The sequence below is a fragment of the Macrosteles quadrilineatus genome, unplaced genomic scaffold (genome assembly GCF_028750875.1).
Source record: "Macrosteles quadrilineatus isolate MER2022 unplaced genomic scaffold, UCM_ALF_1.0 Scaffold_5__1_contigs__length_97177068, whole genome shotgun sequence".
Taxonomy (NCBI): Eukaryota; Metazoa; Arthropoda; class Insecta; order Hemiptera; family Cicadellidae; genus Macrosteles; species Macrosteles quadrilineatus.
Window position 1 is genome coordinate 51,847,053 of NW_026542598.1, and position 15,219 is coordinate 51,862,271.

Here is a 15,219-nt window from a genome sequence, read left to right on the forward strand (position 1 = left end):
ATATGAGAGAACAAAGACTTCAATTTCTCTTATAAGTCTGTACTATAATAATACTATATACTGTGTTACAACACAGATTTGTTTAATACTATAAGAAAACATCAATACTAAAGTGTATTTGTAAGTATGTTTAAATACGTGTTTTATGTATTGCAACGCTTGTTTGTGTTGATTTAGATGCCACGTTTCTATCTTATTTTAGGGTACAATATACACAAGGTTTGCTTTACTTTTTGCCATAAAGCCAACGTGTTGTTAATAATTCACAAATACATTTGGTTAAAATACATCTAATATATAAAATTCTCGTGTCACAGCGTTTGTCTGCAAACTCCTCCGGAACGACTTCACCGATCGTTATGAAATTTGGTGTGTAAATTCTGTAGGTATGCGAATTGGACGTAAACTATTTCCCGTTTCGAAATTCTTAAAAGGGCTCCGCCCCAGTGGCTCTGGAGTTTCCCATGTTAACCTTATGAGAAATGGAATTAATGAATCAGCTGTTTCAATTAAACAAGTTGGTTCTGTTCTATGATGTTCAATAGCATTAAAGTTACAAGGATTACTGATAGATATTTTAGTAATGTAACATTTTAATGCATTAACTCAAGTTTTCTTTATTTAATCACAATCATCATATAAACAATAACAACTGAACAGAACATATGTAAATTAACAAATATAGTATAAGCCAGTACATTTGGAATGGACACATCAATCCTCCCTCTTAAATTTAGAAGGTAACATGTGGTTGATATGCCGCCTCCATATAGATCCATCATCCATTTCAAGAACGTAAATTAACTGTCCATCCTTACTCTTTACTTGACCAAACATCCACTTGTTTTTCTTGTCTCTGAAATCATAAGCTTGAACTCTTTCCCCCTAACCTGAAGGCAAGTGAGCGCAGCGAACGAGCTCCAACCTAAAGGTGAGTGAGCGTAGCGAACGAGCTCCAACCCAAAGGTGAGTGAGCGTAGCGAACGAACTTCAACCAGGACGTGATTGAGCGATGCGAACGAGATCATCTTGAAAATTAAACGTAACGGTACTTTCTTTCCATCGGTCTGTCTTAGGGGAAACCTATAACTTAGGCGATACGAAGTTCGCCGGGTCAGCTAGTTAGTATATAAAAATATGTTTGATTCATAAGATATTTAAAACAGTTTTTAATGAATAGAATTTCGTATTTTGTATAAACTCTGTTAATATTGTTATCGATAGTAGTTGACCGAATGGAATTTTATGATACAATTTTTACTGAAAAAAAATAGTGTTAATGCAAATTAATGTAGCCTACTCGTATATTTTATGCACAACAAATTTTATTGACAGACAATATTACAAGGAAGAATTCTGAAGAATTAATTAGAAGAGCGACCTGAATCAGTGATAAGGAACGGGACCCGTTACCTAAGGTCCCGGGTTCAAATCCAGCCAAATACCGATGACTTTTGGCCATGTAATGACGCGACTCACTTCGCATTTCCCTGTAGCACCTAACCTAGGTAGGTACTCATTTAAACCTTATGTTATTAAAATATATTAAATTAAAAATCAATTCAGGCAAATGGAAATTCGCTTAGTATATATATAGACGGCAGGTTTGCTGCGGTGGGGATATTTCATTTTAGAACGTTTTCGATTATTAATTTTGTTTTATTTTAGCGAGAGAACCGGCTACACGTGGTGTCTATATAGATAGAATCTTTTATTCAGTATCTAAAGTCAATGATTTAATACTCTACATAAATCCGTGTCTCATTGCCTCTACTAACTGTATGTGGTTAGTGCTAATACAGGTGTTGAACGAAGTGGACAATCTGCGGGAAATGAGAGCATGATCATCTCACCTCACCGAGTGGGCCGGTCAAGTGAAAGCTCGGGAGAGAGATGGAGAATGTAGTGGGGGAGCACCAGTCGCAGAGGAGGGGAGGGAATCAGCTGATATCAATCTGAAACTATCAGCTGTTAAAGTCCACATGAATAACTTATACTGTGTAAAATCACACTAGGATATTTTGACTGGCAGATCCTGATATTAGCTATGAAAGGCTTGTTCATACCGTGCTTCATGCTTTCCTCACGTGGCTTTTTTACGTTTTTGTAAAGAACAGTTCAATTTAAAAATAGTTCTGTTGTAAGTCCATGTAAATACTTGTACAGATTTAAATAGGCTACAATAGAAGTTCTTTGAAATGAATTGGAATTCAACTTTAACGAATCACTTGAAAAACTAATCGGATTTTTAATCAATGAAAAGCGTTTCACTATGTGTTACAAAGTAAGTGGGTTACTGAGTACTCGGCCTGGTAGCACAATTTTTTGTTATTTGGATAAGTGCTCAGAACACTAAATAAATAATATTTACTAGTAAAAAAACACAAGATGTTTACAATTAACAACGCAATACAGAACAACATAATACATGAAACTAAAATAAGGGTAATGCATGATTAAAAATTACGAGGTAGATTATGATTGTCCAGCTAAAAAAATATACGATGAAAAAATTGTATTTTAAACACAGTATAATCAAAAGTTTTTCCTATATAATTCATTTACTCATAAACGTTACGTAATGGGCTAGCGTTATTATATTACAAGTTAGGCGGAGGAGCAGAAATCCATAAGAGTGGCAACCCGCCAGGCTCCGGTGCCTCTGAATTGCCTACCTTAGCGCCGTGATTGGGCTAAAACGACGAATTAAGATTATAATTTAGCTACAAAAATATTTATATATTGAATATTTGCTTATTAAATATTCTGGAGATTACGTTATTGTGCATTTGGCTAGAATATTGTTTACTCATTGAATGTGTTGAACTTTAAGAAAACAAACTCTACATTTTGACCGTGAACAGTTAGTTTCATAATAGCTAATTGATGGAACAGTACACATCACAAGTCCAGAAGTAGTAGTAGTAGAATTAATTTTACTCGTTGTCATTTAACTTGTATAGTACTCCTCCTAGTTACTGTTTTAGTAAAAAAAATATACTGTGTTTCCTCAGGAAAATGGTATGATTGTGACATTTAGATTAAAAATTGTATCAAGAGTAAGAAAATATCTGATCAACTTTGATTGCTGATTATCAAAGTTTTGTGAGGTCATTCATTTGACCATGAATTGGTAATAAGGTTATTTGACCGAATTATGAATGTCTTAATTTCCAAGACGATTAATGCCCAAGGTTTATAATTTTTAGTGCAACTATACTTGTGGGATGTATGTACGACTTTCTTATTAAAAAATGGTGTGTTGTCTCGAACTTATATTCGAGAGGGACATTTGCAATTCCCACAAACTTTTTGTAATGTTTGGGCAGCTTTCCCACAGACATTGTAATTCCTTTATTCAAAATCCTACTGGTGTAGACTCAAAGAAATATCGTCCAAGTAGAAAACCATTGTAGACACAGAGTAATCATTGTAAAAGTGTTTGTGTGTAGAGAAATGCACACGGAAATGTATAACCACTGTTATAGACTCCAGACTACCTCATCAGCACTGTACATCCGGCGATTGCTACAGGAACACTTCTCCGCCCTCTCATAATCGACCTAGTGACCAAGCGGAGGTCGCAACAAGGCTGCATGGAACAAACCTGCAGCACTTGCGTCCAACACGTTATCACTGAGGTTTGTTTCATGTATGATGATGTGTTCTTCTAAAAGCAATCAAATTAGCTTCTTAAAGTGCCCAAAGTGTGGATGCAACAATAGTAGTGTCTGGGGGAGGACAAAGTTTCTTTATATAATACTGTTGGTGATCGCAGTGAGACAAGAGTGATAAATATTTTTTTGAAAAAAAAAAACTTGTAAAAAAATTAACTCAGCCAAGGAGTAAATGATTACGAACCAATTTTTATAGTGTAGAGTGCCCTAGGCCTACTAGTAGAGCAGCTGATTCCAGGATCTAAACGATTTTTCAAGGATGGTAAAGAACAAAAGGAGTTTGGATACGAATCACATAATTGAAATTTTTCAACTGGTATTATCCATAAACTATGTTTCTGCTAGACAATACTAGACAGGTAGCTGAGTAATTATCATGGTGGTCACATATTGAGATTGAGACAAGGTAAATACCACCCTTGTAGTATTATTGCCAACTATGTCAATATAAGGAATACATGCATCTACGGGGATCCACAACCCAGTTCCTCGGACTCCTAGGAGGTTTCGAGGTATTGGACGCAGTTCAATCTATATTCAAAACCGAAGAGCAATTTACCGGACGGTGCGCGGCGGCGGCGAGTGGGCCGGTCTAACGGTAACGATGTAAATGGCACACACGCACACTGTAAACATTATACTTCACGCAGACGCGACTATAACACCATCAGGGATCAGCTGGCAATGTGGGCAGTGTGTACTTGGGCATTACATTATAAATATGAGGCCCGACTCCTGCCCCTCGATACTATGAAATAGTTCAAACCTACTAGGCACGACTTTTTCAAGTAACAGAATTAATCGTGGGTTTTTGGAAAGATTCAAGTACAAATTTGAAACACACTGTAAAGTAAATAAGACTGAGGTTCAAATTAACAAATGGTATTAGTCAATGAATTTATACGTTTGCTGGTGAAAATGTTCTGTAGCCTAATTAAAACGGTTTAAGACGACAATTTTTACTATAACAAATCCAACAGAATACACCTGTATGGTAAAAACCACAACTCCATACTGTAACTTATTGAGAGGTTATATGGAAAGGGGGGGGGTAACTTATAGCTTATAGAGGACTTATTTTGTAGGGCCTACGGATAACTTTTATTTGATACAAATATGGTAATATTAAATGGTTGACTACTAATCTTTAAAGGTTTAGTTAAAGTTGAATGAAAATTGTTAAATGTCACCTATTTTAATTGTAAAGAAATATAAAAACTGAGCTTAAAAAGGCAAAATACCCTAAGTTGTTGTAGTGGTTAAAAGTGGTGGCATACGGAAAACTCGAATAAATTTATTAATGCTTAGGTTTTAGAAATTTCAATTAGTTTTGTGCCAAGCGAACATTTGGACAAATTAATTTTAGAATGCCCCCTAGGCTGTTGCCTGACTAATATAACTAGTTTTGTGTACAGGAAAACACAGTCATTCTCAGCGAGGAAATGTAACAAAAGCTTAGCTCGCTTTACATTAAAATATAGGCCTTCCTATAGCACCACTACTACTATAGGTTAAAGGTGAGCATACAAAATGCTTAATCCACAAGCTGTTTCTTATTATCAATCTTTGTACTTTCCCGCCTAAACCCCACTCGCTGTTGGAATGCGCGCGTTGGGATATTTACCTGAACCTTGTAAAGTGCGTATAGTCGAGAGGTTTATGATATTAAAAAGCACTTTGTCAAATTAGCCCGGGGGAGCTGAGTCATCCTTTGAAAGAAACCGGACAAAAAACTACGCTGACCGCTCACAATTGATCCTTGGATGCACCCCTCTCTTCACTCTTACACTCTCCTTCTATCTCTCATATTTTCTTTTTGTCTGTTTAGAGATTAATACTTATTTTGTACATGTTTAGATATTGTCGTTGTATTGACTATTGGATACTGAAGTAGACTTCCCATCTATATGGACCAGCTGTAGCCAATTTTTTATTAAAAAAAACGTAGTTGTGTGAGCCAGTCACAGAATGCGCTAGTGTCTAAAATTCTATTTTATACATAATTTTTTTCTGGCCAGGTTGATGGGTCATAATAGTTGCTATAGCTCACCATAAGTCATTCCCTAAGTTTGACTTGGCAAAGAGTTTGTGTATTTGACATGATTTAGTAATTTAGATCAGCGCAATCTATATGAGGCTCACATCAACTACGACGATTTTGTTAAACAATCTGGCTACAAATTTAACATGGGGATGGATTGTCTATTATTCAATGGGAAGAATTTGTGCTTCTTTTCAACCGAAATTTATTCAACCGAATGATCCTATGGAGTTAGAGTACAGCTGTTCCGTACCAATGAGTGCATCATCTTAAACGTCAAAAGTTCTTCGCGGACCAAGTTGTCGTCGTTAGGGTTGGATGAAACACATAGATGATTGCAAACACAAGCTTATAAACACGATTGGAAAACCACATATTCTGCGTACTAGTATGAAAGTGTTTATCCAAACCCTATTAACCAACTCAACTTCGTTACTGAACAACTTGGTATATTACGATATAGTTGATGAGCTGATGAGTACGAAATATTCACTGTACATAGCTACACAAATTGTTTGACTAAAGTTTCGGTGAAATAAACTATAAATGTGCTTATTTTAACGATCCAGAGACTATTGCAACATGATGTTATTCAACATTCATGACGATGCATCATTATTTTGGACTACACAATATTGGTTTAAAATTATATTACCGTGAACCCCCTAAGGAAAAACTTATTTAGTAAATGGCAAACTTTCAATGATTAAAAAATGTGTATAACACCATGATATGATAGTATAACATGAGAAAATTGTTTTGACCACAAGTTGAAATATTTTAAAATTGAATTTTTATGGGCACTTAATTGAATAATTTGTATTTCGTTGTGGTAACAAATCTAAATTCTATTCATAAAAGGTACAATTTGAAAGCAGAACATTGAAAATCAATAAACAGGACACATTTTGAAATATATGGTAAGAATATATGAGAGTGGCCCTTTTCAGATATAGCATAACATATACGTCGATCGTATTCCAGATTTCAACTTCCAAACAAAACATATCACAGAAGTAATTATATAGCATTTCACTCTGGTTGAAAGTACGCCATTTAGTTTTACTTCATATTAAATGGCGCTTAATAACATCTCCGATCTTTTACCCTGAACCAAAAGAAGGAACTACCTCGAATTACCAGGAACGAAAAAGTAGCCCAACTTGGACCGACAATGATATAAAATCGGCTCCAAGTATGTGAGCACGTAGGTTTGCGTGTGTAGGTGAGCTGTATGTGTGTGTGTTGTCTGTGTGTGTGTGTCGGAGGCTGCTCAGGGGCTTGCCTAAGGACAGCATTCCTGGCTCCACTACTATCTGAGTCACAAACATCATGTCTGAGGTGAAAACATCGGTCTGGTTAGTTAACCGGACACCTGGACCAGTGTAGTTGGATCTGCTCCCGCCCACCTGAAGGATTTCAGTTGAAAACATTCAGCATTAAAATGTAAATGAAAATTGATATTTTAGGAAGACGATTTAATCTTAGAAATACGATACGATATCTATTTGTCTCTATTAATCAGTTTAGAATACAGTAAATTGAATTTATTTTGTTTTATGGAATTGTAACGAGCCCATAATTGGACATTTGAATGAATTCACATAGTGTTGGTTTTTATTTTGCATGTATGTTCGTTTTGACGTCATAAGATATGATTTTTCCGAAATAATAATGTAATTAGAGACTAATTCACTCCTGGGTCAGTGACCGTATCAGATGTAAGGTAAAATATATTTTTTAATAAAGCTGCAAGAATTTTGGAGAAAACAACTGAAATTTTGTGGGATTTCCTACATTACGAAAATAGTAAAGGAATAAAATCCGTTTTTACATTGAATGAAAGCACTTATTTCACAGGTTAATTAATTAAAATACAATGTACACTTTTTAAGAAACCAGTATACACAATTACTGCAAATTTTTGTATAACTTAAGACTATTGAGAATCATATAATAACGGATTCTAAAAAATGGTAAAATAAAAAAGGAATTAATCACAATATTGACGATAAACTTATGATTACAGATGCATTGAGTCGAATCAAATAAGGTTAATCAAACAAGAGTTTCAACGCTGAGCGTATAATATTAAATTGAACTGTCATGAAATATTAGCAAATGAAAGAATTCCACTACATAGATGATTTCTTTTGAATACACACATCGATCCTCAAACAAGGAAATTATGCATATATCACAAGATATGAATACAAACAACAATATTTGCATTATTCCCAAAAAAAATATCACGGACTCCAAACATAACTGAAGAAAAATTGAATAAACACCATACACGAGGTATACAAAGAGATGGAACTACTGTTTTTACGTACCAAGTACAAAAAATAATTCGATTACCTACAATTAAATTTATGTTACAGTATTACGTTGTTAATCCGAGGCTCAAATAATAAATTATCAATTGACGCGCTGTGTATTTCCTGGGAGAAACTAGTGAATTTATTGATCTATAAAGCCCAATACGTTGCCAAGTCTCGCATTGAGCATTGCAATAAAATGTGCCCGAGCAAGTAGAAAGGCCATACGGTCTACAGGAGAATTGTTGCTATAAGGCAAAGTGACCTTTATGGAAACCACAAGGACGAGAGGTGGTCATTTTATTATCATGAAGGTTTTCTTCACGCTCGGGTGGAGAGGTGGATTGTGTAAAAATTCACGTTTAAAATATGTGGGAGCGACTTTTAGCTTAGGCTTATTAGAGGACGTGTTCCATAACAGATGCAAGTGACTGACTATATTACGAGGACAGTTATCTTTTGCTATGTATACAATTATATTTGGCATTATATGAAATTAGATTGATTATTAACATGGATCTGCTGAAGATATTGAGTCAAAGTGTTATTGGGTCCGATGCATGTGGATGGTATTTTAATCTCCCTGTTTGTTTCTAATTATTAAAAACAATTGATTTCTAAACTATGGCTGTCACTTTGATATTATAACCAAAAAAGGAAAGTGCAGTTTGAACAGATTTTCCTTAAACAAGAGAAAAAATGTGTTTAGTATACAAAGCAGAGTAAAAGGTAACCAACAAGAAACACATAACAAAACAGGCCTCTGATTTGGCTGTAAGATGAAAAGTCTACTCTAATTATATTCAAAGTAAATAAAAAAAAACTATGAAAAACCTTGTTATAAGATCATATACAGTTTTTAGTCTGATGACAGTTTTGCACTTTTCAAAGTAATTGAAAGACGGTTGAATATCCTGAAAACGTTGCAATAATATGATAGGCAATAATAAATATTCAATAATAAAAACTGTTTGTGAAACAAACGATAAACGCTGCAAAGTTAGCAATACTGTGTGCCGAAGTAACATCAAAACGTTAAGGTCAAAGTGCATGACATATGCAAAATTCCACTTTTCTTACATATTAAATTTGTGAACAAAAATTTCACGCTTCACTGTTGGTAGTGCTGAATGAAGCTAGTCAGCTGATAGCTCCGGGCTGTGGGTCACGCGTGTACGCAGTCTCGTGCACGGCGCGTGCGCACTAGACACCCCGTGGTCACGTGGTCAACGTAACGACCTAAGGCGGCTTCCGTGGATCACGACTTGCGCGGGAATCTGCCGGTTTGGCGGCAACAGCTGAGTGTTTAACGCATCAGCGATGCCAGTATGCACACATGTTGCACTATTAATTTGAATGTACAACTTGAAATAGGGTGAAATTTAAAATGCATTTTAGGTGATTTTGGATTTAATTTTGAGTCTGTAAACTTATGGTGAGACGATTTATCATAGATCTTGCTTTTATGGGTTATTGTAATCGTAAAAGTAGTGAGTAATTCTAACAACATCATAACAAAATAAATTTAGACTTATTTTTTAACTTGTGCGTTTCAGCAATGGCACGATCATTGGACTTGAAATAAATCATCGTGGTTAATGAATTAGTTTATCTTAGTTAGTGGTAAAGGTGTCATCTCTTCCATCCAAGACTCGACTTTCGCTCATATTCGCCTGATATGCACTCTGGTGCTTGCAGCGTCGTATAGATCTATTAATCCATCCACTAATGGAGCAACGAGCAACCACAAGAAACAAATACAAAGAAACTGTATGGTTTCGATACTAACTCAACTTTTGCGATTGTACGAAAGAGAATACTTGTTTTCAAATGATGAACCTTAAATCAATTTTTTTTTCTTTATACACTTTCGATCAACATTTTTCACCAATAAATATTTCCAAGTTTAAATCCCTTCTTTATTCCCATTGCAACTGTGTTACAAGTGGCCTTCTCCAGATGATTATATGCCAATATAATAATGAGCCCGTGCCATGACCTTTCCCAATTCAGCCGGACAGACGTCGTGGCTCGTCTGACCTCCCAAGACAGCTTTTGTGTTGAATTTACCCCCCCCCCCCCCTTTCTTCCTAACAAGGAAACGTGTGCCTCAGCTATTCGATTATTTCGTCTCGAAAATATAAATATAAGTCTTCAACAATGCTAATTTTAAACCACGTTGAGTTCAGCCAAATCCGACGCACTACAAACTCGTTCGCCGCGTTCATATAACCGATTTCTAAAGCAACTGGTCCTATCGGCTCGCACGGGGATTTAATGCCACGTCTTTGGCCTTAATTTGTATCTGTTCCGTAAAGAATATCTGCCCAGATCGATCTAAAGATTGTGGTAAAGCTAAATAGGTTAATGTTTCAATCTCTGATTCGATTGTCTAAGTTACGAGCCAGAGTCATTAGCGTAATGTTAACGGCTAAACAGATTGGATTCGTATGTTTGGTTCGTGAATTGCGATCATTAAATGTTGAGCTGCAATATGTATTCTTTTGATAACGATGCATTTATATCGCAATGTCGTGGTGTAAAACTGTTTATAGGTCCGGTTCAACTGAATCAACTTTTAGCGCAGAACAAAATATAAAAAAACCGCATCATCTCGAACAGAATCGATTCATCAAAATAAACAACTTCATGTCACTTTACTAGACACTTTCTTTTCCCAACCTAATAATAAAAGTTAATTAATGTGAATGTCCATGCCAAATAATTCATGTAATATGAAAGATGTTTAATTTTGCTTTTGTGTCCATTTCAATTATAAAATTTGAAGAATACAGTATATTTTTCAAATAATCTGTACTCTAATTCTTAAATATTGATGCAGTACGATATAAACACTTGATTAGTTAATGTGTTCATGATGCAAGCCAAGTTTGACCTCGTTCAACACTACGTTTTAGCATTGACTTTATATCTACAATGTGTAGATATAAAGTCAATGGTTTTAGTAACGCACGGTTCGTATGATTCTGATTGCTTAAAAGTATCTAATGCAAACTTATAATAATTACATTAAAACAAAATCTAATATTTCAAACTTATTTAAGACACTGTAAATAAGTACTGTACTACTGTAGTATCAAAAGGCTGAATGTTACCAGTTCGTGAACTATTAGAGAAGCATGTTCAATATAAAAACTTAGTATCACAGCTAAGAATGGCGGAAATTCAACGATTTAAGTAAATAATGATGATATCCTTAATAGGAGATAACAGTTGTTAATCACCTACAAAGTGAACCCCCTCTAAGAACTAAAAAAGATATGCTAATGATCCTGACATCTTCGCTATCTCTTAAGATAAAAAGGTTCAAAAGGAAACTCAGTAAAATAGCAAGGATAGAGATTTGTGTTCATATAATACCCCAAGGAAGATTTAGAAGCTGTTATTACACCGCAGACCTACTCTAGACCCTACAGAGAGACTGATAAATCTGACCTCTTCGTCTCCAGAAGCCAAGTCGTCAGGCCCGGTGCCGCCCCCTCCATCCTCTTCTATCAGCACGAAAGACACGTCGTTGTTGTTGTGATGCTGCAGCTGCAACTGTTTCCGGGGAGATTCCGGCATATCCGGATCCTCTGGAGAATCCAACTTCCGTTTACCCTCGGGGGTGAGTTGAACACCATTGTTGGCCATGACGTCATTGAGTTCTTGCTCCAGCTGGTCGCTGGACGCGCTGACGTCACCGTCCAGGGAGCTTATGTCGTCCTTGGAGAACATGAGGTCGTCCTTGTCCATCGTGACCATGCGGGGTTGAGAGAGGGTGAAGAAGAGTCTGCTCAGAGTGTCATCTGGAGAATGCAGAACGATCTAGGGATTCCGAAGGTGACATTTCCAAAAATCTTTAATAGAAACTATAAACACTTCGATAAAACTATGTGACCAGAGAGAAAATTACATAAAAGCGTCAAATCGAAGAAAACGTGAAACATTCCCGGCATTATAGTGTCATGCGCACCCGCGTATCACCACATGGTAACTAAACGATTACGTCACTCTTCTGCACCGAGTAAAAATCGACTTTCCTACGGACTGGGTAAAAAATCGGTTAAACACTTCGTGGGCGTGAAACCGTGGTCAAAACAGCGACCGAATCGAATCTAGCTTAAGGCGTTTCTGGAGTGACCCGAGGATAAAGTGGAGGGAGAAAAAAGATCTCTCTGTCCTTCTCATACAAGTGCTGCGCCAACGGTCCGGACGAGAATCACAGAACCTGTTCCACTCTCTCTCTATCTCTCTCGCTCGTATGCAACAGATTGGCATGGTTTCTCTCCTCCCACCTGTGGATTGATACTTAACGGGATCCTTTTGGAATATAGGCGCGCAATTTTCTGGAATTATCAGAAAATTAAATCTGCGTCTCCTAACTATTAGTGTTAATCGCAACGCTTCCGTCAGTTCGGTCGACGAGGCGGTTATTGTTATGGATGCGTTGACCGGTATACGGTAAAACATGGGGTTAGGAAGGTGGTACGTTAGGTATGCGAAAAATACGAGTATATGACCATTGGAGATGTAAAACTCACATCCAAACGGAATGTACAAATTTACGGTGTCTGAATTTTACACAAAACAGGTTCATGAGGGAAGGAACTCTCCGTTTATACCCACACTATATAAATCAATGTTCGTGTACAACGTTGTACAATCAATTTACTATATAGCCTGCATAACGACCAATCAATTGTTGGATGCTGCTGCGAGGAACACCCAAATTCAGCTTTGTTGTATTGAAAGACTAACACGATGTCATTAGTTTTGTCCAATCCTTCAAAACCTATATCCAGTAATGAAACAATTAGTCTACAAAATCCTCACAAATAATGAATAGTTGAGGTTTCCTGCTACAAGAAACACACAAATTCGTTTTTGTTGAACTCTAAAGCCTAAGAGAAAGGATAGAGCACAATTGTAAAAATTTATATTAATCAGTATCAGACAACTAACTAGGAGACAATACTGATCAATATACTTCACTTTATTCTCTATGAAGATTACAAGAAACAAGAAACAACCTATTGAATTTAGGCATTGAGTTTTCGCTCAGTACTAGAAGACTTGTCATCCAAACCATTGTTATTATAAAGGATTGTTATTATTGTTGTTATAAAAGGATAGTATGATTATTTACGTTTGACTGCGCTGATGTCGACTAAATGTTTTTCTGTTCTGAGCACTCGTTAGCTACACTAGAGGACGAAGACTCATTGTTGGTGATACATATAATACCAATTTACTCAGTTAAATGTATTATTTATTGTTGAACATGTGGCAGCCCTGTTTTAGAATATGCACTTCCACCATCAAGATTGTCCCGTTGTAACCGTGAAGTGCCTTGTTTGACTGTGAAATTCGGACTAGGGTTGATTGCCTTAAGAATCAGCATGGTTTGTTTAGGTTACTGGTACATCGTTGAGTTGGATTATGTCAAATTAAGTATCGTTTGAAATATAAATATGGCTAATTTTAGACCACCGGGAGAACTTTCCACTGTTGAGAATATACCAGGGAACTGGGTAAGATGGAAACAGAGATTTCAGTTGTATAGTATGGCAGTAGGCCTAGACCATAGCCGTCTTTACTATTAGTACAACTAGACAGGACAGATTAGTGCTTTTGTTGTTAACGTGCCTGGGGGAGCCTGGAATTGACATTTATAATAGTTTTACCTTGGTATATTAATGAAATTGAGTTACCTATAGGATGAACATGCTTCAGTATTCATTATATTAAATTAAATCTGATAAATATTTTAATTGCTCGCATACCAAGAAACAAGTGGATATACACCGTGTCCCAAAAAAAACTGAACAATTTTAAATTGTTATATAATACGTCCAGGCATACCTAGTCTACTTTGAAGGTGATCATATGATAACTGAGCTCATGAAGTTTTGTTCAATATCAATTGTAACTATCAGCTGATTCATTGTAGTCGCTTGAAAATTGAAATTTAAAAACATTGCCCTGCCATTAAGCAGGCACCATGAACGCACGAGAGAAAGCGCAATGCGGTTGAGTGGTACATTCAAAGTAAGTCAGATATTACAGTGCAAAGAACATTTAGAAGACGCTATGGTCGATCTCCTCCATCACGGAACAGCATTTGAGCCTGGCATGACAAATTTATGTTAACTGGAAGCTTACAACATTTAAAAGGTAAAGGTAGGCCAAAAATCCAAAATGAATTGATTGAAAACGTGCACCAATTATTTCTTCACGACCTTCGAAAGTCTGTTCGCTGTGCAGCATGTGAGTTAAATTTGTCAAAATTATAATTTTATAAGCCAGAAGTTTCCGATGTCCGAGAATTGAGGCAAAGAATAAATGCAGCCTTTACTAACATTACTGACGAAATGCGCCATAGAGTGTGGGCTGAATTGGACAGCCGTATTGACTATCTTTTTGCCAACAATGGCAACCATGTTGAAAATCATTAACACATATTATATCAAACAAAACTTAGGAATATTTGTGTCAGTTAAAATGTAATTAGTTTATCGTGTGATTGTTAATAAACTTTTTGTAAGTAAATAAAATTGTTCAGTTTTTTTTGGGACACGGTGTACATTGACGTAGTAACAACAAAACACACTATAAATAAGCAGAACCTTTTAATTATCTTCACTTGACCCATAAAGGTGAAATATCTTTATGGGAGTAACTACAAACATTGCATACTATTGGTTAAGTAGACCAAGTACATGCATTTACTGTAACAAACTGTAATTTCAATATTGTTATGAGCTGTGGCGCATTTGAATTGATAGTTTGTATCTCATGAATTGCATATGCTGCATTGCTGTATTTGTTATCAGTAATTGGATTGAAACCGATTGAATTGAGCACGCAATTGCCACTTTAGTAACGATGTATTTGATTATTCTTCAAGTTGAACATGAGTGATTTACAGTCTTACGTTGTCTACACTTTCCCATAGCCTAAACGAATGCTTCTAATTTGACGATGATGATTGTTGGGTAAAATGTAAAAAAATATAGAAAAGTAGAATATCTTTACCACCTTAAAACATAATCCAAAAGTTTATTACTGCTCTTTATTTAGACGATTTCACCACATCAAAATTAAAATTAATAGGTCTAAACCAATAATCAACATAAAACAACTAACAACTCTGATGCCGAGCCTCGTTCTAAAGTTC

At 35.9% G+C, this 15,219-nt stretch overlaps 1 protein-coding gene across 3 annotated transcripts in view; it reads right to left on the bottom strand.

Annotated features, from left to right (window-relative positions):
• The window catches only part of LOC128994399 (transcription factor AP-2-epsilon-like), a 201,186-nt gene that overhangs the window by 57,064 nt on the left and 128,903 nt on the right, over nt 1-15,219 (bottom strand). The window contains exon 1 of one of the 3 annotated variants that reach the window (XM_054418945.1): nt 11,496-12,155. The exons of the other annotated variants lie outside the window; for them this stretch is intronic. Coding sequence (XP_054274920.1) covers nt 11,496-11,804 — 309 coding nt within the window. The 5' untranslated portion in view covers nt 11,805-12,155. Of the gene's footprint in view, nt 1-11,495; nt 12,156-15,219 lie in introns of those variants that run through there. 3 annotated transcript variants of the gene reach the window in all.